Genomic DNA, 27,121 nt, shown 5'->3' on the forward strand with positions numbered 1-27,121 from the left:
CGTCCGTCTTGTCGTCAGAGAGAGTCGTCGCGACGCATTTGGAGACCCTCGTAAAAAACCGGAAACTACATTCGCACTTTATCCCGGAGGGATTTGGCACCTGTTTCAGATGTACGTTTTAACTGGGACCATCTCACGTCTGGTCGTAACCGGAAGAAAATATGGAGTTATCGTCTAGATTTGACACAGTTTTTTCATTCTGTTTGTTTTTACAAATTAGCCTATTCTCTATTTAGAGCCAATGAGGTTACTGAAACATCCATAAATGTAAGCTAAATAATCGGAGACCATAGTTCTTATTATTTGTTACACGTTACAAGCAGTACATACAAACGATGTCTACTCTAAAAAAAACAAGACATCTTGTAAAAGTCATTTTATTGAATGTATGTACTTGATTTAAAATTTTATTTTATATAATATTCTCGTCCACTGTGATTCTGTTATGTCAACGTGTGTGCGTTGTGTCTGCCTCAGTCCCTGGCTTTGTTCGTTTTTGCTGTTATTTCTTAAACAAAATAAAAATGGCAAAACAAAATGAAGTCAAACTAGGAACAAAAAAATCAAAGCATTGGCTGACAATGGTTGAATTTTTGTGTAGAGGCCCAAAGTGATCAGAAAATAATTAATCCAGAATTAACATGAATATGAAATAATGAATAACATGAATAAACCCAGACTATAAATATTAGTTATTAACCTGCTGTTTCCATGGTAAATAACTATCTTCATAGGCTAAAAATGTTTAATATAGACTGTCAATCACCTGCAATAAACCCTGGTACCATGAAAAGAGCAGCAGAAGGACATAATATTTCATAATAATTTGCTGAGATACCTTTTTCTTAATGATCATTTAACAATTTCTAACAAATGCTATATTATATATTTATTCATGTGATCATTAATTTCATAATGTCTTATCAATTAATTTAATATTACACACTTTGGGTCTCTATCTTTTGTGCATTTTGTGGCATAAACACTTGAATGAAATGATTACATTCAAGTAGTTTTTCAAGTAGTTTTTAATCACAAAAACATAAAAAATTACTTATGTAAGCAATTTAAGTAAATATGAAATGTGCAAAGGGTTAGGACGTCTTCTAGTTGATCTGTTATTGTATTTTAAGGTTTGGGATCCTAACTGACTGTGATGCTCAAACCAGATGTTTAACAAATTCACGAAACTGCATTTATGAACACCTGAAAATAAATATAACTGCTTTGATAAGTGATTTAACAGCGGCCATTTGACCCTTGACCCCTTAATTTGTGATATCATTGATTGGGACGGGGCAAGAGGTTCCTAATGTTTTGAAGTTTCTATCATAAAGATCAAATCAGCAGTGTTTTCTTCCTGATGTGATTCAGTGTGCATCATATAAAACATACTGTGCAAAAGTATGTGCATGTTGGAATATTAAGTATTTCCTTCAGTGTGACTGTGTTAACTTCACACCTAGATTAAAAAAAAAAAAATCTGTCATCTGATAGCGTACACATGAGGGAACAACAGGCTGTACGGTTTGACACTTTTCATTATGTTAATTTTTGACAGGGAACAATAATTATGTTTGTCTATGAGATCTTTTCCAAGACTCTTTTGCAGTTGAAAGAAAATGCTGTCTCAGACAAATCTATCAATTTCAAACATGCTGTCTGAGGCATTTTGCTTCATGGCCACATTTCACTGCCTGTACATCTGCCAAGAATGCCGTGAAAAACAAATGATCACAATACATGTGGTTAAATGTTATTTAATGCATTTCCACAAACTCATTCTTACATAGGACTGATGGTTGTAGATGTAGCATTGTGTAAAAGATCAGTTTTTCATCATTGCTTTAGGCTAGCACAGTGGAAAATAAATATATACACATCATTACTAGGTAGGGCATGAGTATAGCTAGAAGGGGAATAAAATATTTTTTATTTTTTCGAGAAATCTGAAATGCTTGCAAAAGCCCATTTCTTATGCTAGATCCTGTCAACATTTCTGTGAATTCAGCTGTTTCTCTTCTGAGACAGTCGAGACCATGGGCCAAGATAGGCCAATTAGGGCCAAGACCATGGCCCTAATTTGCACATCATGCCTTTGTTAAGTGTGAGAAAAGATTTATATTCCAAGCCAAACAGACTGTAATTAAATCTGTAAAATACATGAAAAATATCAAAAGATCAATAAAGAAAAGAGCATGAGATTGTGGCTCAAGACCGTGTACAGTAAATGTCATTTCAAGTCATATAGCAGCACACAATTAACCTTGTGATTGTAGCAACACTTAGTATGATATATTTTGCATAGGAATCAAGAGTAAATTATATTTTGTTTTGCCACTAATCGGGCACTCTGTTCATACAGTAGCTTGTTATAAAAGTTGTGCACTTAGGCTTAAGCTCATAATATTTAGCCAATACATTCTAAGAAAACATCCGTGTCATGCTCAATTAAATCATCAGTCATAACAGTTGCTGGGATGAGATGGCTTCAAAATTCCTACTCTCTGCTCAGAAAGACAAAGTTCCTGTTGTCTAAAACAAATCACTTCACTTACAGAGTTTGGAGCATTTTAGGGGTACCCGTTTTGCTTGCTGTGGTAGAGCCATTCAATTTTCACTGGGATGGCCAGGCTAAGCCTGGACACCGGTGTGGACACCCCTTGGCTCGCCCACTGTTTGCTTGACAGAAGTGCATTAGGAGCCAGCACCTCTTAAGATAATATCTAGTATGCCATAAAATTATCATCATGCTGTTATCATTTCAAAGGTTGCCATAGTTTTATATTTCTGTCAGCCTTCAGTTTTAAGTTAACTACTTGGGGTCTATTATTAATTGTACTGCCATAAGTGCATATGAGTTGCAGAAACTTGTCTCAAACCAAGAAAGACACATCTTGTTGCATAAGGAACATATACAGCGTCTGAGACTCCTTTGTAGCAGACACACAATGTTGATCTGAGTGACCAACTCATACTGTGATTAGTCATGATTTTGCTTGGCGCTATAAGCTTAAATCTACAATAATATGCTCGAAAACCATTGATTTGCCCTTGAAGCTGGAAGAGAAGATGAAATTCCTCCGGTCATTGGTCACTACTGTAAATGACCGAGGTGACTGCACATAAATGTCCTTGAACTTGTGAAAGGTTTTGGTCTCCACATCCCAGAGGTAGATCTGTGTGAAAGAGTAATCGCTGCCAAGAGCAAGGTAGTGCCTGTCTTTGAAGGTGAAAGGTTGGAGGATCATCGCTCCTCGAGAGGGCAGAGCCTGCACCTCAGTGAACTGCTTGTTGGTCCATTTGAGGACTTTGGAGTCACCGATGTAGCAGGTCATGGCCAGATACAACTCATCTTCCTCCCGAAAAGCTTTGACTGCCACCACATCATCGACATTTGGGATTTCAGTGTGAAGTATGAACTTCAGGGTGCTTTTGTTCCACAGGTAGATGACGGGTGACTGAGATCGACTGGCTAAGATTAGGTAGGACTTCCCGTCAACTTCGACAAACTCAGCATCTGTATCACGAAACCACTCATGGAGAAACTGGTAGGAGTAAAAAGCAGTCTCGTTACGGCCTGGTTGGTTGGTCCACTTGTACAGAGTGGACAGTCCTACCTTGGAGCTGTCCACAATCACAAAATACCAATCACCGTCCATTTGGAAGACCTCAATGTCATTTGGCTTCGAGATGTTGAAGACCTCAATAGTTTGAAACTTATTGAACTTGTTGTGTTGATCATCAAACTTGTAAATGTGGGAGCCACCAAAGAGCTGGGTGACAATTATCAAGACATGGTTGTCGATCAGGACCGACTTGCATCCAACAACAGACTTCCCTGTGAAGATAAAAAAGTTGTCAGTGGTAATACAACACAGAAAATACTTTAAAGTGGATTATTAACTCATACTAAACCAATCATCTCATTATTTTGTTTAAAAAAAACAGGCTAATTCCAATTTTAACTTAAAGGATAATGCTGGCAAAATTCAAAATTTTTGTTATTGTCGATAAAACCCTATGAAAAGACCAATCCCAGCGATGTGTTAAATTGTCTTTCAATACTTTTGAACTTCAGCACCAAGCCCACTGGCTTAATTTTTACTTAACATGTAATTCCTTAAAGACAGGTTGCAAATATATAATTTCATTTTTTTAAAAAGGGAAAATAATTTCTTAAAACAGCTGGGCACTGTAGTTTTTAGCAAACGTTACTCAAACAGAAGTCAATAGTGTATTTGTTGCGGACTATTTTCAGCTGTGGATGAATACACATTTGATACTCTTGACAGTATTTACAGCACCAAGGGTGTTTGTGCGACTCACTCAAGATAAACTACAGTGCTGATGATCATGATAGTATCACCCAGTGGAACATAACAGCTCACTGATGCTTTTTTAATAGTTTTTGAACAGCAATGGAGGTCTGTGACAAAGGGAAATCGGCTGTATCAGTCTTTGCCTGTTCAGGCAAAACTTGTTTCTAGGATCAATTCACTGTTGGTTTTGGTCTTTTGATGGGATTTTTTGACATTAGAAAAATACAGAGTATGACCAGCTTTATCTTTTAAAATAAGACTGAGGGTGGGTTTTGTCAAACCTGTGATATTATCAAATTTTCTGAAATTCATTTCAATGTGATCCCACTCCATGATGACACAGCTGTTGGAGTTTGGTGCAGCCATCGCCACATAGATGTCCTCTTTAAAGGAGAAGATGTCCGCTGACATGGACTGAATGGGAATGGACTGATGACGCACAAAGTCTGTGAGATGTGGACAAAAACAGCAACTGTTGGTCTGCTGACAAAGTGCAATAGTCGACATTTAGGACCTCACTGCTTAAATTACATTTTTCTGTGCAGAGTCGGAGCAGTCACATCATCTGTGTGGTTTATTTTGATTTTCATATTGTTTAATATTTTGAATTTTATACGTCAGACTTCCTAATATTATTCTTATACTTTATTAATATGTCAGTTTTAAAATTGCCATGTCTGTTCACATTTGGAGTGAAAAAAAATATTTTGGACGATTAACAATTTTTTATATAAATATTTAATAGTTATTTAGTAATATTAGGCATGAACTGACATTCTGTTTTATCTACTAATAATCTGATGTGACAGTATAACTGGGAAATAGGAAAAGATATAATAGCTACACCACAACAACATATGGTAAACATTTTAAAATAGGTAAGACTAAAAAACAAAGGCATTGTAATTTTTTCCACCAGTGTCATATTTGCTCTTTATGTTTTTTGATTTTATGTTTATGTGTGAATATTCGTGTACATACATGTATGTGTGGGTGTTTTCAGAGGCACACATGTCAGCAGGCGTTGTGTCTCTTTGCTTGAGTCCGGAATGTAGCATGGTTTAGTCCTGATTAATTATTCAACAGTTTTATCGATTTGTTCTTTCTTTCTTTCTTTTACATGGCATTTTTAGCTGTGCCTGTGACTATTCATAAATGCCTTTGATGGTGCACTTGTCATTTCACCTGTAGAGATACACTCGCCCGGCGGAATAGGAAGGTCACTGAGCCGCTTGCCCGTCATGGCACCGGGGCCTGCGCAGAAGACATCTGATACTGTGGCGTTTGTGTTTCTCAGCCACGTCATCAGCCACTTGTTCTCACAACTGCACTGGAAGGAGTTGCCGCGTAGATCCCTGATATACGGCAGAGAGCGAGTCATAAACATTTACAAGATCGGTTTGGACACATTTACTGATAGAAAACGATAAAATATCCAGAACGTTTTATATTGATAAGGGGAAAAGATTGAGAAGGTTTAGACACCACAAAGGCTCAAGACAGCTCGCTGAGTCATTTGACGTGTGACAAAACAAAGTAGAGTTTAAATTTATACCTATTGTATGACAGCCAAGGTACATTATGATAATCATAATGATAGTGCTGCATGCTGCTGGATAAAAACCTTGCATCTACAAAATATGAACAAGTAATTGTTTTAGCTTGGTGACCCAGTACTGGGTGACTGTCTGATACATACGAAAATACTTTTAGCAACAGTTTGTTTAAAAAAACTTTTCCCAGACTATTGTTCACCAACAGACACTTTTGCATTGTTGTGAGAACAATATGTTAATTAAACTTATTTCAAAAATTATTATAAATGCTAAAAATAAATTGTAATAAAATTTAGCTACAGCAAAAAGTCACCCAAAAGCAGTGATGCAGGTCAGAGACACAAACTTAATCATTTTACTGTCCATTTTATTTTAACACAAAGCACAGCCTGAGTCAGCTTTACTTTGGAAGGCAGGATGGAAGACAAGACACACACAGAGAGACACACACACACACACACACACACACACACACACACACACACACACACACACACACACACACACACACTGCTGACACCACAACTGCTTACTCACAGTTCCAGTAACGAGTCCAAGTCAAAAAAGAGATCTCTTGGCAGAAACCTCATCTTGTTATTGGCAATGGAGCTAAACCAGAGACACAGGTGAGGACCAGGGGAAAAAAAGCAAGTGTATGTAATTTTGTATGCTTAAAACATTAGTGAACATCTGTAATAGTTAGATGTTGGTGCTGCAGGCACTGCCCACTGTCAGTGTGAAGCGTAAAATTCATTTCTGGCTCGCAGAGAGAATGGAAACGGACTTACAGATGAGTCAAATCTCGTAGGCCACGGAAGGCATTTTTGGTGATCGTTTCAATCTTGTTCCCTTCAATGAATCTGTTCAATGAATAATAAAACTTTAGTTTATCACTGTGGACCAGCAGAGAAAAAACAAATAATTTAACACATTATGTCATGTCATATATGTTTATGTGTGGATGAGTCTGTAAATACACATGTGTGTGCATGTTTCATTCTCTTTTTTTTGGGGGGTGGGGGGTTGCCCATTAGTCGGGGTTATGTGGAAAGTTGGACGGTTTTGGTCATGGGCTGATTGGGACTTGGTTGTACTAGGAGTAAATATAAAGTGATGATCTGCAGCTTTATTCACAGCATGATGAAACACAGCCCTTTAACATAATCACTAATTATCATGTGGTATAATCAAGTTAACTGTTATGCATCTAACTGTAAATATACCCATGCAAAAAAAACTGCCAAAAAATAATTGCAAAAGAAAAAAAAGACGTGATGCCATTTGGCATGTTACAGTAAGAAAGCAGTATGTTTGCATGAATAACACTCACAGATATTCTAGATGTGGAAGACCAGAGAAAGCATCATCTTTGATTGTGGTCAAAGAATTTGCGTTTAGAAGCCTGTAAAGAAAAAACAGTCCCCGATCAATGAGTCACTACAAATCAAAAATGTCCTCTTTGGCGCTTTTGCCTCTTTTTCTAACTTCACTTTACCCTGACAGACAGAAACAGGTCTGGATTATTGTGTCGCGCTGTCCACAACAACAGCTAAAGCCCTTAAACGTTAATCACCGTTCACCAATGAATCAAGGGAGGTCTCGCATGACAAACTGCACTTACAACAGCTGAAGAGAAGGCATCAGGGAAAACATTCCCTCTGTAATTTCAGCAAGAGATCCATTTACCACGCTCCTGTCGAGAGACACAACGTAGAAATCAAAGTCAAACTCGGACTGGGACATCTTAACACACCCAGAAGCGCCAGACCCACCGGGTGCCGACTCTGCAGGGAGGCACGGGATAGCCAGTAAATGGACTCCCTGAATGCAGCATCGATTTGTCTTCTGCTATACTGAAGACGAAACCCTGCTCTGGCTGAAGAAATGCGATTTGCTACTCACAACGAGTTGATCTCATTCGGTACAGTCCGTGGGACGTGGGAAGTGCCCACACAGACGATCGTCTCCTTGGAGCAGGAGCATCCTGAAGGACATTTGAAATTCCGCTTGGATTCCGCCGCTCCACGAATACACAGAAGCGCAAGACCGGCCAGTAGCCACCGCGTAGGGGATGTCATGTTGCCTCCTGAACATTAATGGCAGGGAAACAGGGACCGAGGTCAGGGCTAGCAGCGGCTTACTTTATCCGCCGGGGCGACATGAAAATGCCGCACTGTGGTGGAAAGAAAACCCCTGACACAGGCTGATACGGCTGCGGCGGCGCCCCGGAAGGCTGCTCCGGTCTCGGACGGGGGGGGGACCTGTGGGACCGTGTGTGTGTGTGTGTGTGTGTGTGTGTGTGTGTGTGTGTGTGTGTACAAAACATTACTTGAGTTCATGATATGAGACGTTCAAACCCCAGTGCACCAAAACGATACTAAAACGCAAACATGGCGTGAAGTGATGAGTTCAGCGCCTCGGAGAACGTTAACAACCAGTCATCACATGTTGGCTGTGGTCGTGCACAGTTTACCACGAAGCACCTGAAAGGAAAAACCTGCCGACGGGTAACACAGTAGGTCCAGAGCCTACCAGGCTGCAGCGCAGGGTTTAGTTTAGCGTCCTTGTTCTCTCAAGGATCCCGAAACACTATGCCCGTCAAATAGTTTTCACTTGCAGATTTACACAAAAGCTAAAAATAAAAACTTGTAAAACAAAATGAACTGATCCTGGAGAGTAAAATTTCGAAAGGTAAGGCTGCTGGAACTGAAGCAATTACATTCCCTAAAGATGTGAATATTGATGCATGCAAACATACTGTTATTATATGTATATATTATATATTAGGCCCCAAAAGTCAAAATAAGCAGACAATCTAAAGTAAGTTTATGGAGTGAGCGTTTTAATTTGGGGTAGATATAACTGATGCATTCATTCTCTAGAAAACAGAAAGGTCCTCTATCTGCGTCAAGAGCTCTACACGGGACCAAATGCAACCCAAAACCGGTTTAGTGGTCTATGTGTGCTGTTACACGAGCGTACCAGCAGAGGGAAGCTGCTGATAACCAAAGGGGGAACAAACCCCAGTCTTTCTCTGAACAAGTTACAGTTTTGTTGGGGAAAAGTAATCTGATGTCTGTTTGAAGTTTTTCTGTCCTCATTTTCATATCTTCAAGCTGAGTGTTTTTTTTTTAAATGTGATTTTAGCATCTGTTTAAATTTTTTTCCGGTGGTTTAAAGGTTTTGTTTGCAGAAAAAAACGAGTCTTTCCCAAGACTGTGAATTTTAGCCTTTTCACTCTTGTGTTGCCTCAGGTTGAGTAAAAGTTTAAGGGGCTTTAAAATACGCAGTTTATGAGAATTAGATGTAGAAAAATTAGATCACCCTACATTGTGTGATATCGTTCTATTTCTTTTTTCACAATTACAAACATACATTAACATACATAAACTGTTCTCTAGTTAATTATAATATGTAAGCTATACAGTATATGTATTGATGTATAATAAAAGCATAACATCATTGAGAATAATACTACTTACAAGTAGTATGTATACACTTCAGAAGTGCTTTATTGCTAAAACATACAAAAATGATACTTTTTCCTTCACCTTACTTTTAGTTTTTTATTTCAGTTTTCAAATTTTTAAATTAGGATAGAAGCAACTGTAACAACAAAATGAACTGGGAGTTTTGAACCCAGCGATTCAATGCTAAATGTAGTAAAATTTGTGACAATAAAGTATATAAAAAATGATAAAACAATAAATAAAGGTTCCATATTAAATTCTTTAAAGACTATCATGAAAAATTAGAGTGAAGAATTTCCCCGGCCACAATAACAGATTATAGTCGTAGGAGTTTTTTTTACATTTTATCTTTAATAAAATGGTTGGCGATGTGTACATTACACTTATTTAGCAGACGCTTCTGTGCTAAATGACTTCGAGTTGCATTTTTTTTCCCCCACTCTTGCACAGGAGCAATTTGGGGTTTAACGGCTGGTTGCTGATTTTATTTGTGTTATGCTGGTCACATAAGTCTGATCTCCTGCCTGGTTCGTAACTCTGACGTCGTTACAAACTGTTATACTTGATTATTTGTTTTTGAAAATGGTCAGTGTATCACAGTTTATGGTCATACGCCTGTGAAATTAACTTCTCCCACACATTTTCACTATTTTAATTGGAACGTAGTACCCTTATTCATCGAAAGACGTGTTCACACAACAATAGGGTTGTTAGTTGTTGCAGCAGGCCCTAACAAGGTGCTGACCTTTACTGGAGGGCCAGTAGTCTATGAGCATGAGTGAAACCAAATACCCATTGCCAGACGTGAGCAACCGTACATGTCTGCCATCGCTGGCATAATTCCTGACAGCTCTGCATCTAGCATAGCTGTTTTTAGGCTATAGTATCCCTGAGACACTCAGGAAACGTGAAAGCTGAAACCAGATGACGCCACAGCAAACATCTCCTCACTATTTCTTTCTAGACAACCATAGAGATGTAATTAAGGATCTGGATCACATGTACAGAAATGAAACTTTTTCACTTATTTTCTGTTAAATACAAATATCCCTGTGACTAAACATGGAAAGATGTCTGTCAGTTGTGACCCTTGACACAGCGAATGCCATATTATTACATTTTGCTCATGTCTTGGATGTTTGCGCAACTTTATGAACACAATAAAATGAACTTTTCTACTTTTGCTTAGTCACAAATCCAAACACAGCATCTAACAGTGGTGCGGTGGCACTTCAAACCAGCTTGTGCTAAATAATCACTGGTAAACAGCTGAAACACTGAAAACAGATACTCGTATTCCAGGAAGGATAAGTTTGACATGTTTTTGCAGAAAAATGACAGTAGCTTCTTTTCTTCTTCATATTCATCTGATTGGTTGGTAACATCAACATTATCAGTATATAAACATTTTATGAATAGTTTATATCACACTATTATGTGAGAATGTAAGAGGATATGTGTTAATGTATTCGTCAACAAATATAACTCCTCCTGTAGGCACCCATGAGTAGAGGCTGCTGTATAAATAGGCAATGACAATATAGTAAAATACATCTGTAATAATATAAAATATGTCTATGTATATGAAGTTATAACTGTTAAAAATGTATTAATAAACATTTTAAAATGTGCTTATATCTGCTCACAACTACATTATATTATATTATAAACCATTTATTAAATGTTTATTTACTGCTTTTAAACGCTGAATAGGGGGACTTGAAGTAAAGTGTAAGTAAATCTGATGTGCAAAGACTGATGTTGAACTTTTAACTCTTATAAAGTAATTTGATACCACAGTCTAAACAGTTTATAGGCTATAAGTAATGGATTTATTGATAGTTAATAGATTAAGTATGAGCTATTAAAACTACAACATTTGTGTTGCCATGTTGTGAAAAATCCCTCCTAATGGTGTTAATCCTTTCTATTTGGTAATATTGCAGTTATAAATGTTTGTAATGCATTAATAAATACTCACACCTATTTTTGCTTTCCAATAAGACATCAAGTCTTAGGTCGGAAAAGTTAATAAACCATTAAGAAAGAGTTTTTACAGTAACCCACAAGGCCAGCAGTTTTAAATATTAGCAAGTTTTTACTAAATGGGTTTTGGTCCAGAGGCTTTGCAGCTCTTTTCCTGAGAGTAAATGGTCAAATGATAATGGCTTATCGATCATCTATGAAGTATTAATTAAACATTATCAAAGCAGTTTGTTATATCTTATAAACCTTTCATAATGAATGCCTTATTAGGAAGTGGTACCAGTAAATTCTTGAAGGGCTTTACAATCTGTACAACGTATGAAGTCCTCTGCTCATAGACCCTTGATGGTGTTTATTCCAGTTCTCAAAAATGTTCAAAGTGTTACCTTTGACACATGAAACCTTCACATGTGAGTTTGCGTTAGATGTTTGACTGGGCTATGTAAACAAATCCGACTTGACAAAAAAATAGGGCGAGTTTCCCTGTTATCATCATTCATTTTGACATAAACGTGTCACTTCTTCACATTTGTGATACATTTGGGGGGGGGTTCAGTAAAAGTGATCCAAATACTCACAGTGATCATTTATCCTCCTTAAGTGAATTGTCGTTATTGGTGGTTTAGGGTGACGCTCTAATCCCTTACATCCACTAAACTAGCTCACAGATAACACTTTCAAATCCAAAGACGACCTTTTACCCTTTGAACCATGAAACCCTTGATGGCTGGGGTAGGGTTGTGCTGTGCGGGACGGGGGGAGCATGGGGGTAACCCAGAGAAGTGCAGTGCCTGGCTGCTGGTGACTGCTTCACAGCAGGTGTTCGAGCTCTCCGACTTCTCCAATTCCCACTCAGTAGCTGCGGAAGGCTCAGAGGTCGGTATCAGAAAGTCATCGGCACTGTTAGATGGTACGGCCACACAAAAAAACATGGTGAACATTTGCATGTAACGAATCAGACTGTGCTCAGTTTAACCAATGTTATTCATACTTCTGGCTAAATCTTATAATTCAAAGAAAACTAAAGATTTCCTTATTACTTTAATGCAGTAAAATGATGGTAACCGCTTGACACAGTCTTCCCATTTTCCCCCTCAAGTAGCTTTAAGACTGGAGAAATGGTCCTAATTCAGTCTGCTCCAGCTCCAGCTGAAGTTATATGTTTACACATGAGTGCAATATTCAAACCCTAGACTTGCCCATAAACGCTGTACATTTTGTACTGTGAGAAGGATAGGCAGATGGTAGGCTTTTCAGTCATTACTATATTCATTTTTGACATTTACTCATTTTGTGGCTGTTTAAGCAGTGATGTGCATTACTGTGGTCAGTTTCATTTAGTATTTTTACTTTAATTAAGAACAATTTCGAGGTACTTCTACTACAACGGAGTACTTACATATTATGCCACTTATATACTTTTTACTCACCACATTTCAGAGGAAAATATCGTACTTTTTACTGCACTTCATTTATTTGAGAGCTATGGTTACTAGTTATTTTACAAAATGACTATTCTATAGATGTTACAGATTAAACAGCCGAGGACCAGCTACAGCGTCATGATTAAACACTAACGTGTCATTAGTAATAATGCAATAGTATAATATATAACAACATATCACTGTCAGGTCAAATAGAAGAAGTAATTTTACCTGTGATACTTTATGTATGTGTTGATAATACTTACTAACTTGTAATTAAATATAATTTATTGGTTTGTGAGAATGTCGTCATTTTATGGTGGAGATCCTGTTTTGGACATTTAACTGATTTAGCATCAATATATAAGGGGATATTATATTAATAAATAATGGTGTAATAAAAATGTTTAATTGATTGGATAATATATTTTAATTGGACTTTGATATTACACTTATCTGAATTAATTTCACTCTTAGAATTTAAAAATCATGTGCTGTTGTCTTTGTGATTACTTATGGAGTCTGCTGTGTGTCACTGGAATGGTTATAACCTCAGCGGCGTTTAGTTAGAACCAATTAATAAAATGATTAAACAAATATTTGATCACAAGATTAATTACATTTACATTTAAACGATACATCGTAGATCTCAAAATAAAAAAATATTGACAAAAACATCGCTGAATTGGCCAATTAATAATTCAATTTCCTTGGTCTGTCTTTAATCAAATTTTAAAATTGAATTGCAAGATGGATTTTGAGAAGGCTTTGAAATTTGACTTTTTGTTACCCCATTTACTTATGTATATTTGCTGTTGTAATTAGCTGTGTATGAATGTAATTTCTAGAAAATGGTTGCCTATTCCATCTTACCATTTGTTTGTTTCCTACTACAGTTTTCGTCTTGTGCCATCGAGCCTTGCAGCTGTTGGCAGCAGTCTGGTCAGTCAGAGATCTGCTGCTGCTGCTGCTGCTGCTACTGCTGCTACTGCTGCTCTGTGAAATGGACAGATTTTAACTTTTTTTTTTTTTTTTTTTTAATAATTAACAGTGTTGGAAGAGGTTGTAAGATCTATTACTTAAGTAAAAGTAGCAATGCCACAGTTTAGAAATATTGTTACATTACAAATTTTACTGGTGAATGGGGGGTTAATTTTTATTGACTATATATATAGACTTCTGGGTAGCTTGTGAATATCCCCTGGGGATAAATAGAGCCTTAGCTCATCTTAACCTGTATTACAATGTCAATTATTTGTTGATTTGATGATTATATTTTGTATTAGTATTCTGAATCTGAAAAATAACCAAAGTTAGTTACCAAATAAATTTAATTAAGTCAAAAGGGCAATATTTGCCTCTGAAATGTAGTGGAGTAAAAGTATAAAGTAGCAGAGAAGGGAACTACTCAAGAAAGTAATAGTATCTCAAAGCTGTACTTAAGTACGGCACTTGAGTAAATGTACGTAGTAGCTGTCCATGTCCAGGTGAATTAATAATGAAATACTGTAAAAAGTCTACAGTTTTCCCAGTGGCCCACTCCAGGCTCTATAATCTATCAGAGTTTAGCATTTGTGAGTGGCCCATGTAGACCCACGTCAGCTCTGGGAGTGGACACAAAACTCAGCTCTGAAAATCTGTCTCTGTAAAATCTACACTTGTTAATCACTTGAAGATTTGCCGTATTACTGTTCAATGTATCCTTCACACTGAGTTATTTTTAGAGCAGGTACATTTTGTGTATCAATTCTCAGCGGTGACGCGGTTCTGTATCAACATCTGATGTGCGAGGGTGAGAGCCATGGTCGAAAAGGTCTTCACGTGGACTGTTCGTGGCGTTGATTAATGGTGCTCATGATTTAACACCTGCTGTTTTAATGTAGCCACTGTAAGAAACTGATCTCAACATGCTTGTGCGAGCGGTGTCCCCATTTTAAATAGCTACCTAAATTTATCAGCTTTGTGGACGTCAGCTCCACCTGTGTGTGTTCATGGTTTGGCACAGAGAGAGAAAATTAAAACTTTAATCGCTCAGCCTTTGAGGAAGGAAATATCACATGTGCTGTGTTTTTCCACACGAGATTTTCCCAGCAGCACTGTCACGGCACAACTACAGGGGCCCTTGTGTAATAATGTTATGATAAATAATGAAAGTAACTTTAATGTGATTTTTTTTATCATTTATTTTATACATCTGACTAAGAGGAATAACTAGTAAAAAAGATGTTATCGTATTAAAGTACTGTTTAAAGTTGAGGAAAATGTATTGTTTAAGGTTTATTTATTGGATATGTCTCTTTGATGGAAAAGCTAACAACTCATAGACATCTAAAACAATGAGCCCCGACTGGACACTTCTTTTAAGGGACCACAGGCCAATAAAGTTAGAAACCACTGATTTAACCTTAACATGTGTTTTATTTTAAGAGCTTATCATATTTTAATGATACATATTAATCCATAAAGTGACTAGTAACTACAGCTGTCAAATGAATGTACTGTAGTAAAAGCTACCACTCAAGAAAAAGACAAGTATCTCAAGTACAGCACTTGAGTAAATATACGTTTCCACCACTGCTGACTAAAAAGATTTCTAAGAGGCTACACCACAGTAATGACACTGAGGGTAAAAGTGGGATTTGAGGGTGACAAAGGCTTTATACTGGTGGCCTCTGTCCTTGATATTGCTGTCAGTGTGCCCTCCACACGGAGCAACTGTTGGCCCAACCCCTCCCTGTCGCATACCACCAATCTGGGGCCCCGTCCAGAAACAACACGTGTGTCTTCGACACTTAGACAGAGCTTCAAAAACTGATTATTATGCAAGACAGTCTGATTCAGCGTTGTCCCTGATAGCGAGCCTCCTTATCAAACACCCATTTCCCCCACATACTTTTGTCCAGCCTTCTGCAAGCCCCACACCGGCCCATCGGTCGGACGGCGGAACGGGCTCAGGACAGAAACGACTGACGCAAATCCAGCGCTACATCTGCAGATGAATGGATGAACTTATAGTAAATTCTCTGAGCTGACTGGCACCAGCTGGTGGTGAATATTTCTCTCCATTGAGGGTGGACAGCTGTTTCAAAGACAGGGCAGAGCACTGACGCAAACTTTCTTTCCACAAGTACTGTTAGTCCCAATATTAGTGTCACTATTTACTGGTTTTTGTCTTGATATGGCTGGTGGACAATACATTTATCATTCTGAAAAAGCAAAATGTATAACTTTACATGTGTATTCACGGTACTTACAGTAATTAGATGACAGCATTTAACTGGATACATTTAACAAAACATTTTTAATTTATTATCAAGCATTCAGATGTTTGACGTGAACACGAACTGAAGCTCCAGACCTGTATCTGCAAGATTTTATGCAGTGCACTGCTGCCGTGTGATTGGCTGGTTGGGTGCCTGCATGAATAAGCAGGTGTATTCTCTGCAGCTTTCTATGATGTGCCAGGGGCTTTGTATATGTACTGTATACTGTACATTTGCTCTGTTTGGGCATACGCAGGCTTTGATGCACTCACATCTGACATGTTGTTTTTGTCTTGATGCTTTTATGTTTTGTCTGACATATTGTCAGTTTTTCTAATAACAATAACCATGCTCTTATCCTGTGGCGCAACCATCATTTCTATAGTTGGAACTGCGAATGAACTTTTGAAATTCCGATTCACTCTCTTCTTTGCTGCTGTCACACTGAGTAACCCGTTATGTTACATATACTTTTGGAATATTCCCTAGAGTCAGCAATGTCACTGCAAAATCACTGTATCTGAAATCACACACGTTACAGCACAAATGTTGCCAGCACTGGCAACTGGACAACTGTTGAGCCCTTCACTATGTATAGATGACCTGGATTTACTTGCACCCTCACATGCAACAAAGCTTCCTTTACTGGTTGTATGTTATTATCTTTACATTGAGTTTTATATTATTAATTGGTGCTGAAGCATCTTGCAACTTGTTTTTTGTTTTTTTTTTAAGTAATTTTACTTAGTTACTGTAAAATATATTGTAATCTAACAAAGGACTGCAAGGAGGTGTATGCTGATTTCAGTCCCTCTTATGAACAGTGTCGATGCCATTTTTAATGGGTTCTAATGGTCCCGCAGAGAGGAGCTGTTCTTCCAGGAAAGGTGCTGAATCTTGGCACTTTTTGGAGCCCGGTCTCATTAGACCACCTGCTCCTTGAACAGAAAGCCTGACTGTTAAACTTTGAAAATGTCACACTAAGTATAAAACAGCCTCTCCACATCACAGACAAATCATCGTGGGATTTTCCTCGGGACTCCCCCCATCTCTCTCTCTCTCTCTCCCTCTCTCTCTCTCTCTCTCTCTCTCTCCCTCCCTCTCTCACCCACTCATCCTCCCCGCTCTCCGTCCTCTCGTCGCTCCAGCCTGCAGAGTTTTCCGTCCTGTGTCAGGATAACATCGTCAACGAGGACCACCTGACGGTAAAGACCGGACTAAATGGAAGCAGCGGAGGAAACTCTCACTTACCTAGATGACACCGGACTTCACAGGAAGCTGCTCCCAGAGGACAAGGGTAAGGACAACACGGACAGTAAAGGCCACGCCACCGGGACAAAGAGCGACGAGTCCAACTATGTGGATCTGGACATGAAGACGGACGGCGCAAAAACAGTGAAGGTTACTTTCACCGGCGAGGGAAACCAGCTGTCTGTAATCAAATGCGACAGTTCAAAGCAGGGGACGGAGGACAAGTGGGCCGTTTCGGGCGAGCCTCCCGTGGGCACTCCGACCAAACTCCCCAACACTGACCAGGGTTCAGAGACTGACGAGCAGCGCCGGGCCGAGCTCGACCCCAGCGACTGCGTTGAACGCGCGGGCAGCGAGAGCGATGAGCTCCAATACACGGACATGTATCTGAACAGTAAGACGGAGTCCGATGACGGGGCCAGCGCGGTGCTGTCCGACCACTGCGGCTCCGACACCGTGGAGGACGAGTCGCACTACATCACGACGCACGAAATCCAGCTGACCGAGCTCGACCACGACGTAGATTACGACCTGGGGCGAGGGACCTGTTGGGAATTTGAAGATGACAACCTGGTTTATTCCTTTGTGGATTACGCCTCTTTTGAAAGCGATGAGACGCAGGAGGGGACGCTGATCGTGGAGGGCAGGAGCCAGGCGAAATTGCAGTCTAATCTTGGCGGAGCAGTTGTCAGCACCGAGCAGGAGGAGAGTGATCTCTGTGACTCGGACAAGTGCCCCAGCTCAGATGAAAGCGTGTGCAAAAACCAAAGCGGGGACGCAAACTCGGGGCAAATTCATTTATCAATCCAAACCTCCTCCAGAGCAGTGAACGAGCCCGTCGGTGTCCTTGACAGCAGCACCCGCGGTTTCACGAAACACTTTGGAGACGCCAGCCACTTCTCCATTGTGAGCTCTGGCGCCAGAGCGGGGCCCTTGTGCGATAGAGCCCAGTATTTCATCCCTGCTCCGGGCCGTCAGCACCTCGCATCCAAACTGAGACGGAAAGATATCAACGAGTATTCCAGCGGAGCGTCCAGCTCCATCAGTGAGCTGGACGACGCTGATAAAGAGGTGCGTAATTTAACCGCCAAGTCTTTCCGGAGCTTGGCATGTCCATACTTCGATGCCATTAATCTTAGCACCTCTAGCGAGTCCTCTATGTCGGAATGCGGGCTAAATAAATGGTCAGCGTATGTGGACTGGAACTATGGAAACATATCTCAGGGAAGAGAGCGCAGCGTAATTGCGCACAAGACTTCCAGCACAACACTGGAAATGAATACGACCGTGGACAGTAAGAGGCAGGGTAAGTCCATTACCGGCATGAAAGCTCCACAAACCAAAACGTACGCACTGAACAAGAGAACAGCTTCTCAACAAGCTTCCTCTTCTAGCAAAAAGATCGAACTGAAAGATCCGGTTCAGCCAAAGCAGCGTGGAGTGACGCTGAATTTCCGCTGTAATGTTGAAGCGCCTGAGGGAACCAGGCGTCCAAAATGCTCCAAGAACGCACGAATTAATAAGGCCACGGGCACTGTGCTGGCCAGATCGGGATATGAAATGCGATATCATCACACGGAAAGCACCGGGGACACACACAAAAGGGCAATTTTTGCATCAAGTCTGTTGAAAAATGTGATTTCCAAAAAGATGCAGTTTGAACAGGAGCGCAAAATGGAAAGGGGAGAAATTCGTGACACATACCCAGCGCCCTCCCCGGAAAGGCATCTGGGAAGAGGCTTGCAAAGACAAACCTCAGAATCAGGCTCAGGATTCACTGCTGATGATCTGGAGGGCTGCAGCAGACCCAGCTCCTGTGAGCCTGCAGAGGAGCAGAAAAGCAACAAAGCACCAGAAGACTCAGAGAAGGGACAACATGAGCCTCCAAGAGCACCGCTCAGCCACAGTCAAAGTAGTGCATTTAATTCCTTGAAAGCAGAGGAGCCAGAACCTGTAAAGCAGCCTGAGCCCACGGCTGTAAGTGACGCACAGACCACAGCAAAGGAAGAATTAGACACCAGCAGCATGCTGACAAAACTGCTTTTTGTTCCGAGTTGCCAGCTTCTTTCAACAGAGAAGGATTTTACAGAGGACTTAGCAAGCCACACACCTGTCACGGGCACACCTGCTGGCCCACAGAAATGTGAAAAAGAGTTAAAAACAGACTATAGTGGAAAAATAGTAGGCAAAGGAGAAAACGAGAAGGGGGGGAAAACACCTGAGATAAAAATATGCCTGAGAAGTGTGAGAGAAAATAAAGGCTGTACACTGAATATTGCCAACCTGTTAACCCCTAAAATAAGTTACAACACTGTTAACACATTCAGGGCAGCAGGTGATGCTAAATGCCACGTTTCATCTGCAACAGACAAAATTCCAAACTTCACAGTTAGAGACATAAGAGACACCAAATGCAAGTTTCAGACACCAATATATCATGTCAGGGATGTGCGTAAATTGGTAAAAAGCTCGTATCGCTTTGTTTCTCTGGATAACAGTGACAGTAAATGTTCCACAGCAGCTGATAAACTTGAGGAAAAGGCTAAAAAGGAACCGGTTAAACACTTATTACCATCTCCTATTGTGATTAAATGTCACTCTGTTAAAACAAATGTTAAATCACAGACAACTGAGGCACCACAGAAACAAGCAGAGGCAGTCGTCCCATCCGAGACATCCCAAAGTGAATATGCACCATCACATTGCACGACTAGCAGGGTACCACCTACTGTATCCAAACAGCTACATCCTGACCTATCAGAAATCCAACCCAATACTGACACCAAACTGACAAAACCGAGGCAGGACAAGTTCACAGGTGAGACAGCCGAGAGGAGAAATGAGCCTACGATACCAAAACAGGCTGCGCTGGAGAAGCTTAAGGCTGCAGTCAAAACAATGGAGCAGCTTTATGTTTTTGATAGAAATGAATGGAAACGTAAAAGCCAGGCTCCACAGCCTATTACAGGCAGCCACGTGCTTTCACTTATTGCCAGTGAGGAGCAGGGAGCAGAGGAGCTGGAGACGACAAACACTGACAGGATTCCTCAGTCTTTGATGAATACCACAGAAACAGGCAAACCACAGGAAGGTAAAGGAGCCGTGAAAATCATACATGTCCCATATAACGACGACACTTTTAAAACACAGTCACAGCAAAATAAAACCTTTAGTAACAAAAGTTTCCTTCACTTTGGCAACGGCAATAAGGCACATGTCAGCATTAGTTCGGTTAGTAATCCTGTTCCACAAAGCTCGGCGCTGCAAACATCATCTACTATGAAAAGCTCCAAGACCTCGGTAGCCCCACTGTCAGTGAAAATAGAGCCCCCGAAACACGGCCAGGTGGAGCAGGGAAAGGTCAAAATCAGTCCCACTAATCCCACTGTCACACAGGGCTGCGCAGACTCGGAGAACTATTTAACCATACCAGGGCTGGGGTATACAAATGAAATCAAACTGGTGAATCGAGACCCTGTTAAGAGTGAGGGGAATTCAAACGTCAGTCAAGCCCACACAGGTGACGGCAAGACGCCCGAGCAGGAAAGGTCTCCATTAATCATGGAGTACCCAGCTACAAGCATCTACCATCACTCTGCAGCAGCGACAACAGGGCCTCAAACCCAGCAGCAGGTGTTGCGCATCTCTCCCTCTGTCCCAACTTTGTCACCTACCTCCTTTACCAGAGAGACAGTCCCACAAACCCAGCGCAAGATGCTCTTGGACCCCACTACAGGACATTATTACCTGGTGGACACTCCCATACAGGCCACCACTAAGCGACTGTTCGACCCTGAGACAGGCCAGTATGTGGATGTACCCATGCCCCATTCGCCTGTGGCACCTGTCAACCCTGTTACCCCTGTGCCTCTCTCTTTGTCTCCCTTGGCAATGAGCCCAGGAGCGTACGGCCCCACCTACATGATCTACCCAAGCTTCATCCCCTCACCCACTCTCCCAGCCCAGACGGTGTTGCCACAGGCTTCTTGTCACTCTGAGGATGCAGGTGGAGACAAGGCAAAACATGCCAGAAACCCAAGGCTGGAACCGAACACAGCAGGTGCAGAGAGCACATATTACAGCCCAACAGGAGAGGCTCCGCAGGGGCCACTGCAGCTACCTGTGAGTCTGGGACACGTGACCACCAGAGGAGGTGCAGCGAGCTCCGAGAGGAAGCCAGTTATCAGCATCATGTCGCAACAAGGTCCAAGAATCATTGCCCCTCCTTCCTTTGATGGAACAACGATGAGCTTTGTAGTGGAGCATCGGTGACCAAGAAAATATCTCGTCATACATGTAAGCCTGCACAAATTCCACATTTAGAGTGACAGTTGCTGTGTGAATGATGGACGCATCCCTAGACCCCTTTTAACCTGAACAGGTACAGTGGATTAAGTTCTATTCCCCCTTCTCTCCTACGACTCTTCTTCTCTGTGCTTATGAATGTGAGTTTCTGTTCATCAACACGCCAACTAGTTAGTGTTTTTTAGAAATGTTTCAGACAAGTACACTGTCAACTGTTATAATTTCACTGAAGCCTAATGTTGCACTTGTGTGCATTAGTAGCTGTTGTATACGCCATTGTAATGCAAGTTTGCAGTTCAGTTGATGTAAGTCTCACACGCATGGATGGAAAGAGTACTTGCATAGCATTGAATATTACTCGTGTGCAATATGAGTAAGTTTAGTTGTATGAAAAACTACTTAAAAGTTAAAAATAGCTTCATCAGAAAAGGTAATGATGTACCACATGAATTTTTACACGAGAATATTGATTTCCTTTTTTAAACTGTTGTGTTGTAAATGTTGCTAAAGCAAAAGTCTGGCTTGGCTGCTGCAGCAGTGGCATGTCAGTGTTAATAGACATGCAGTAGCTTCATGACAGGTAACCTGACTCCTCTGAGCTTTGGCTGGGCTTGCTGGGAGATTGGATTTTCAGCCGTGGTCCACAGCAAGTCAGTTGAGTTCCCTTTTCTCTGCATTACACACCGTCGGGCTATTTTGATAGTGTGAGACGAGTTTGTTTACATGGTTTATTCTCAGGGTTAGAAAGTGTCGCAGGAAACTATTCCAGTCAGTGACACCTTACTTCAAGTTATTCTTGATCAGTGTTATAAAATGCTTTAATTACTCAGATAACATTACAGTTCTTTAATGTGTTCGTTCCTTGTTCGTGACATTTCATGAATCATTCAACTTCTTGTTGAATGAGTTGCAAAAATCCTTATTACACTGACGTGAAATAGTTGAAGAATTAAAACAGCTGAAGAACTAAAAAATATTAAAACATGGAAAATGTATACAATATACTGTAGTTACTGTCATGTTTTAAATACATTTTTAACAAATAGCAGCATTGTACTATAATTGGCACTTTTCAACAAGTTGACGGCTTAGACTACATAAAAATGCATTCACAGGAAAGTAATCAAATAAAATTGAGAAAGAATGACTGAAAGGTTGAGTTCACAAAAATAACAACAAAAAAGTATTTTTCAGCTTACACTAGCGCAACAGCTCAATGTTATCAGGCTTGGCTTAAGTTTAAGCTGTACTTTGTGGGCATCAGCTGTACTTCAGTTTACAGCTAAAATTTTATCATGCTAATGCCTAATGTTCTTTTTTTTTTTTAAAACCACACAATGTCAGTAAACTCCATGCACTAAGTAGGTTGTGCTGATCTAGGTGGTGCAGCAAAACAGAGGCAGATTTTGATCAAGCACCACCTATACATAACCCCACAGTCCTAAAAGGAGGTCTAATCAGGAAACAAACATAAAAATACCTGTTGGGGAAGATCAGATCAAAAACTTGAGCAGAATTTTTATGTTGCACATTTGTGTTTAATTTTTCTCTTTAGCTATCACTTTTTAACTCTTCATTTAGGGCAACAAAATGTTACTTTCCAGTTTACAATGCAATATTATATTAATACCATAATATAGACTCTTGTTTTTAACTGTTTTCCAGTTATCAATTTGATGCAGTTGTTTATTGAACACTTTGAGAAGACCAGACAGTAGGAGATCATTGCAGTAACCCACTCTACTGAAGATGAAGTCATAAATGAGTTTCTCAAAATGGACAAGCAAGCAAGAAATACAGAAAGAAAGAAATATAAAAATATAGAAAGAAATACAAAAAGAAAGACTGACGGAGAGAACAATTCCCTCTCTCTTTGCATAGTAATATGCCGCAACCTACTCTTCAAACCCAAAATTAATTCTCAGTTTCTCATACGCTTATACACACTTACAACTAGTCAGTCCACTCTCAACTAATGTGTCAGAGCAATAATACAACTGCATGAGCATGAGAGATACATGTCAGCTGGGTGTGTGGCAGGCAGGGGCCTAGCATGGGGTTGAGTAGTGGTGTGAAGGGGAACACATGGTGTGTGTGTGTGGGTGTGTGTGTGCGTAGCTGCTGGTGATGGTGGTCGGGGTGTTTCGGGTGGAGGGACGTGGGGGCATCGCTGGGATAGTGATGCAGGAGGAAAAGGTCAGGCAATGTAAAGTATTTGTTGTGCTGATGCAGGGAGAGGACAGCTGCTCGGAGAGATCAGATGCTGCTGCAGCTCCAGCTTGGAAGCGAGTCTGCGAGGCTGAGATGGGGTCAACTTTTTATAGCCCCCTCCCCCTCTGCTTTTTCCTAAACGGGGAGAAGGAGGTGGAGAGCTCTGTCGACCTCCAGCACTCCAACGTAAACAAATTGAGTAGCGTCCCCCCAGCAGTGGTGTGGCTGAATCTGGTCAGATGGTTCACAACCAGGAACTGCAAACTGAAAAGTCCCTGCATTACAATGGCTTATGTCAATGGCCTCTAACACAAACTGGACAAAAATGAAATGTTTTCTCCTCTAAAAACTCACTTTCTTTAAGTAACCAAAACAAAATATTTTGACTAGTAACCTCAAGGCCGCCTGGGGTTAGAATCTCCAAGAAAACTAAAGGTTGCAATGGGATCCCTACAGATAGTGGTAACAAAATAACACAGAGACGTGGATGACTCTGAATGGGCGATTTATTGAACACTGGTTATAAATCATGTCACTTAATAGAACATTAGCAAACCTTAGCAGTCGGCACCAATGTTTCCATGGCCCCTCCACCTATTTGCTGGTTCTAGTACAAACCCATGTACAAAAGCAAAGCAAAGATAGCAGCACAGTAGCATACAGGTAAAACACCAGTGGCCACGACAACCCTAAAATGAAAAAAAAAAAAATTAAAAATAGTAGTACATACTGTATAGTACTAAGCTTACTAAATAACTTACAGTATCTCGCAACCCAGATTTGGCACCAAAGTCAATGCTACCAGGACGTTCAAGACAAGAGCAGTATTATGTAAAATGACCTAATACCAAGTGTTAAGTGTTATAAGTGTTAAAACAAGCCACTAGTTGTACCTTCGAAACAGATTATCCACCCTACAGGGCCTGGGCAACAGGTTGCTGAAAGTGCCTGTAGTAAATAGGCAAAACTAATCAAAGAAAGTCTCTACAAGTGGTCATCAAGTTTTAAAAAAATCAGCTTTAGATTATACCTTCCAGGAGACTAGCGTGTCCCCTAGGCACACTAGACAAAATGCATCAAGAGTGAGAGCCTGAGTGTTACCTCTATGTATCAGCTCTTAATGTGACACTAATACCCCTTATCTCACCAAAAGTAGCACGTATATGCAAGTTTTTTAAACGCCAGTAAACCCTCTAAAAAAGGTGATTGACTCCTTTCTTAATGCCAATAGATGAGTTTGCCTTTCTGTTTTTCTCTTTTTTCTGGCATGTCAAAATTGATACCAGAAAACAGGGTTAGTAAACAGTAGAAAGGAGCACAGAGGCCAGTGACTATGTTACGGCAGTCACTTTTTAAAAATATCTTTTACTTTGGTCTCTTCGGACTCAACACATGTAGTGTTGCATATGAAGAACAAAATCGATGTTGCACATTGGTCCCATTGACTGTAAAAAACAATAAATCCTGGCTAAGTCTTGGCTCATTATGCACCAACTTCCAGATCTTCGACACGTCATAGCATCATGCCGCAAAAATATGCGTGTCACCCGGGTGTCAGGTTTCCATCACTGTCGATCGGAGCTTCTGAAAATACCTGTGACTACTCCAGACACTAATACCCATCCATTTGATCTGGGAATTAATGCCAATTGTACCCTTTCCCACTGAAGACAAAAGCCAGATGTCAGTGGGTGTAAGTGGGTTTTTTGTCCAGTGTGAAAGGGACTGTATAGTCTCCAGGTGTATGTCTTCCAGTGAGAGACGTACAAGGTGGAGCTTCCATGGAGAGGGAAAACTGAGATTGTTGCACTATTAGGCCAAAACCCTACCTATCACATTTACATTGCATCCATCTAACTTGGAGACTTGTTTCATTTCTTCTTTATCACCTTTAGAAATCTCCCCCCTGAAGAATCTGCCTTCATTCACCACAAGTGCAGTTTTCACCCCTGTCACTCCACCCTGTGATCAACGCCCCTGGACAACTTCCAACAACAATTTCTACCCCCCCTCTGTTGTGTTGTTTATCCTTGCAGCAGACATTACTGTATTCTCTATGCATTGCAGCACTTTGTAGGGTAAATGCATTCGGCCATGTCCTCTGGCTGATGCTCTGCCATGATGCTATATGAATCAGCTTTATAATACTTTCCATTAAGCTGCTGTCTAAAACACTCATCTCCTTTGAAATGCTGTTTGAGCCCTGCAACATGTCTATTCAAAAGGAAACAAGGCAGGTCTTCAATTACAATTCAGTGTTACTCATCATCAGCCACACCACCATTATATTATCATGAGTTTAATGTTAGCATGTCTTTAAAGCAAGTCTATGTAACTTTTGAAAGGAAAAAAAAACACATTGTCCTCTTACCAATGAAAAGTTGAACTCATATGCAACTACGTGCAACTTGTTAAAATCAGTACAGTCAGGGGATTCGCTGCCACAACCTCTCTTGGTTTGTTATGAATAGCTAATTAGTTAGCTAATGTTAGCAAAATTGATAGATATTATTGTGTAACTGACATTACACATTCAATTTGCTGAAATTCTGACTCTAGTTACTGTTACACTACAGTCTAGGCTGACACAGATGAACATTTCAGTAGTTTTATTAAAAGGGTAAAACAAGGGGTAAACACACCATTCCATACCAGAAGACATGTTTTTTGTTTCCTGCGTGTGGTCCCATTGCATTGTTCTGCACATGGATGTATAAAGAGAGCTGGATACATCCCAGTGAGTTGGCCTTGCTGCCAGTTTATCCCAGTGGCCAAACATGGTACAGCAACAAAAATCCCTTGCAGCCCAAAAAGCATTTTCACCGTAGACCATCATTATTAAAGTGACATCTGTAAACCTCATCCTACATCCTGGGGAAACCAGGAGACATTGAATCAGAGTGGGTTATGTTCAAAGCTTCCATTGCAGAAGTCCTTGTTGCTAGAAGGACATCTTTGCATCTCGTGGTGGCAACCGAAGAACCCGCTGATGGGCACCAGTGGAAGGGAGTCCTTTCAGGCTTGGTTGGCCTAGAGGAATGCTGAAGCAGCAGAGGGTATCAGGACATCAGAAGGACTGCAGCCTCTGTGGTCACAGAAACAAAAACTGGAAATATTTGGGGTATGGGAGGAATTCGTGCAGGCCTTGGAGAACTGCTTTTGGTCAAACTGTTAGATGATTCTGGAGGACAAGACAGGGCTTAGCGCCGTGTTGATTTCAGCATGAGAGAAGAAATGCTAACCTGGATTGTGGATATTGTTGGATGGTGGAATCAATTCTTTAAGGAACTCCTGAACCTGACTGACACATCCTCCATAAAGGGGTCAGAACTG

General features: G+C 40.5%; 2 protein-coding genes across 2 annotated transcripts; one reads left to right on the plus strand and one right to left on the minus strand.

The window, feature by feature from the left end:
- Positions 1 to 1,784: 1,784 nt before the first annotated feature.
- Positions 1,785 to 8,077, minus strand: LOC120800756 (leucine-rich repeat LGI family member 2-like). The gene is made up of 8 exons (XM_040147067.1): positions 7,781 to 8,077; positions 7,500 to 7,571; positions 7,209 to 7,280; positions 6,667 to 6,738; positions 6,416 to 6,487; positions 5,508 to 5,677; positions 4,604 to 4,768; positions 1,785 to 3,841 (listed from the first exon to the last, which is right to left on the minus strand). Exons 1-8 carry the CDS (start codon positions 7,954 to 7,956, stop codon positions 3,006 to 3,008), a joined length of 1,635 nt encoding a protein of 544 aa, XP_040003001.1. The 5' UTR covers positions 7,957 to 8,077; the 3' UTR covers positions 1,785 to 3,005.
- Positions 8,078 to 17,242: 9,165 nt separating this feature from the next.
- On the plus strand, positions 17,243 to 26,410 carry LOC120800575 (uncharacterized protein C4orf54 homolog). Its single transcript, XM_040146773.1, has 2 exons — positions 17,243 to 21,568; positions 25,684 to 26,410. The coding sequence occupies exon 1, from the start codon at positions 17,243 to 17,245 to the stop codon at positions 21,542 to 21,544; it is 4,302 nt and encodes a 1,433-aa protein (XP_040002707.1). The 3' UTR covers positions 21,545 to 21,568; positions 25,684 to 26,410.
- The last annotated feature ends 711 nt before the right edge of the window (positions 26,411 to 27,121 follow it).

The sequence above is a fragment of the Xiphias gladius genome, chromosome 15 (assembly GCF_016859285.1).
Source record: "Xiphias gladius isolate SHS-SW01 ecotype Sanya breed wild chromosome 15, ASM1685928v1, whole genome shotgun sequence".
In the NCBI taxonomy this organism is placed as follows: Eukaryota; Metazoa; Chordata; class Actinopteri; order Istiophoriformes; family Xiphiidae; genus Xiphias; species Xiphias gladius.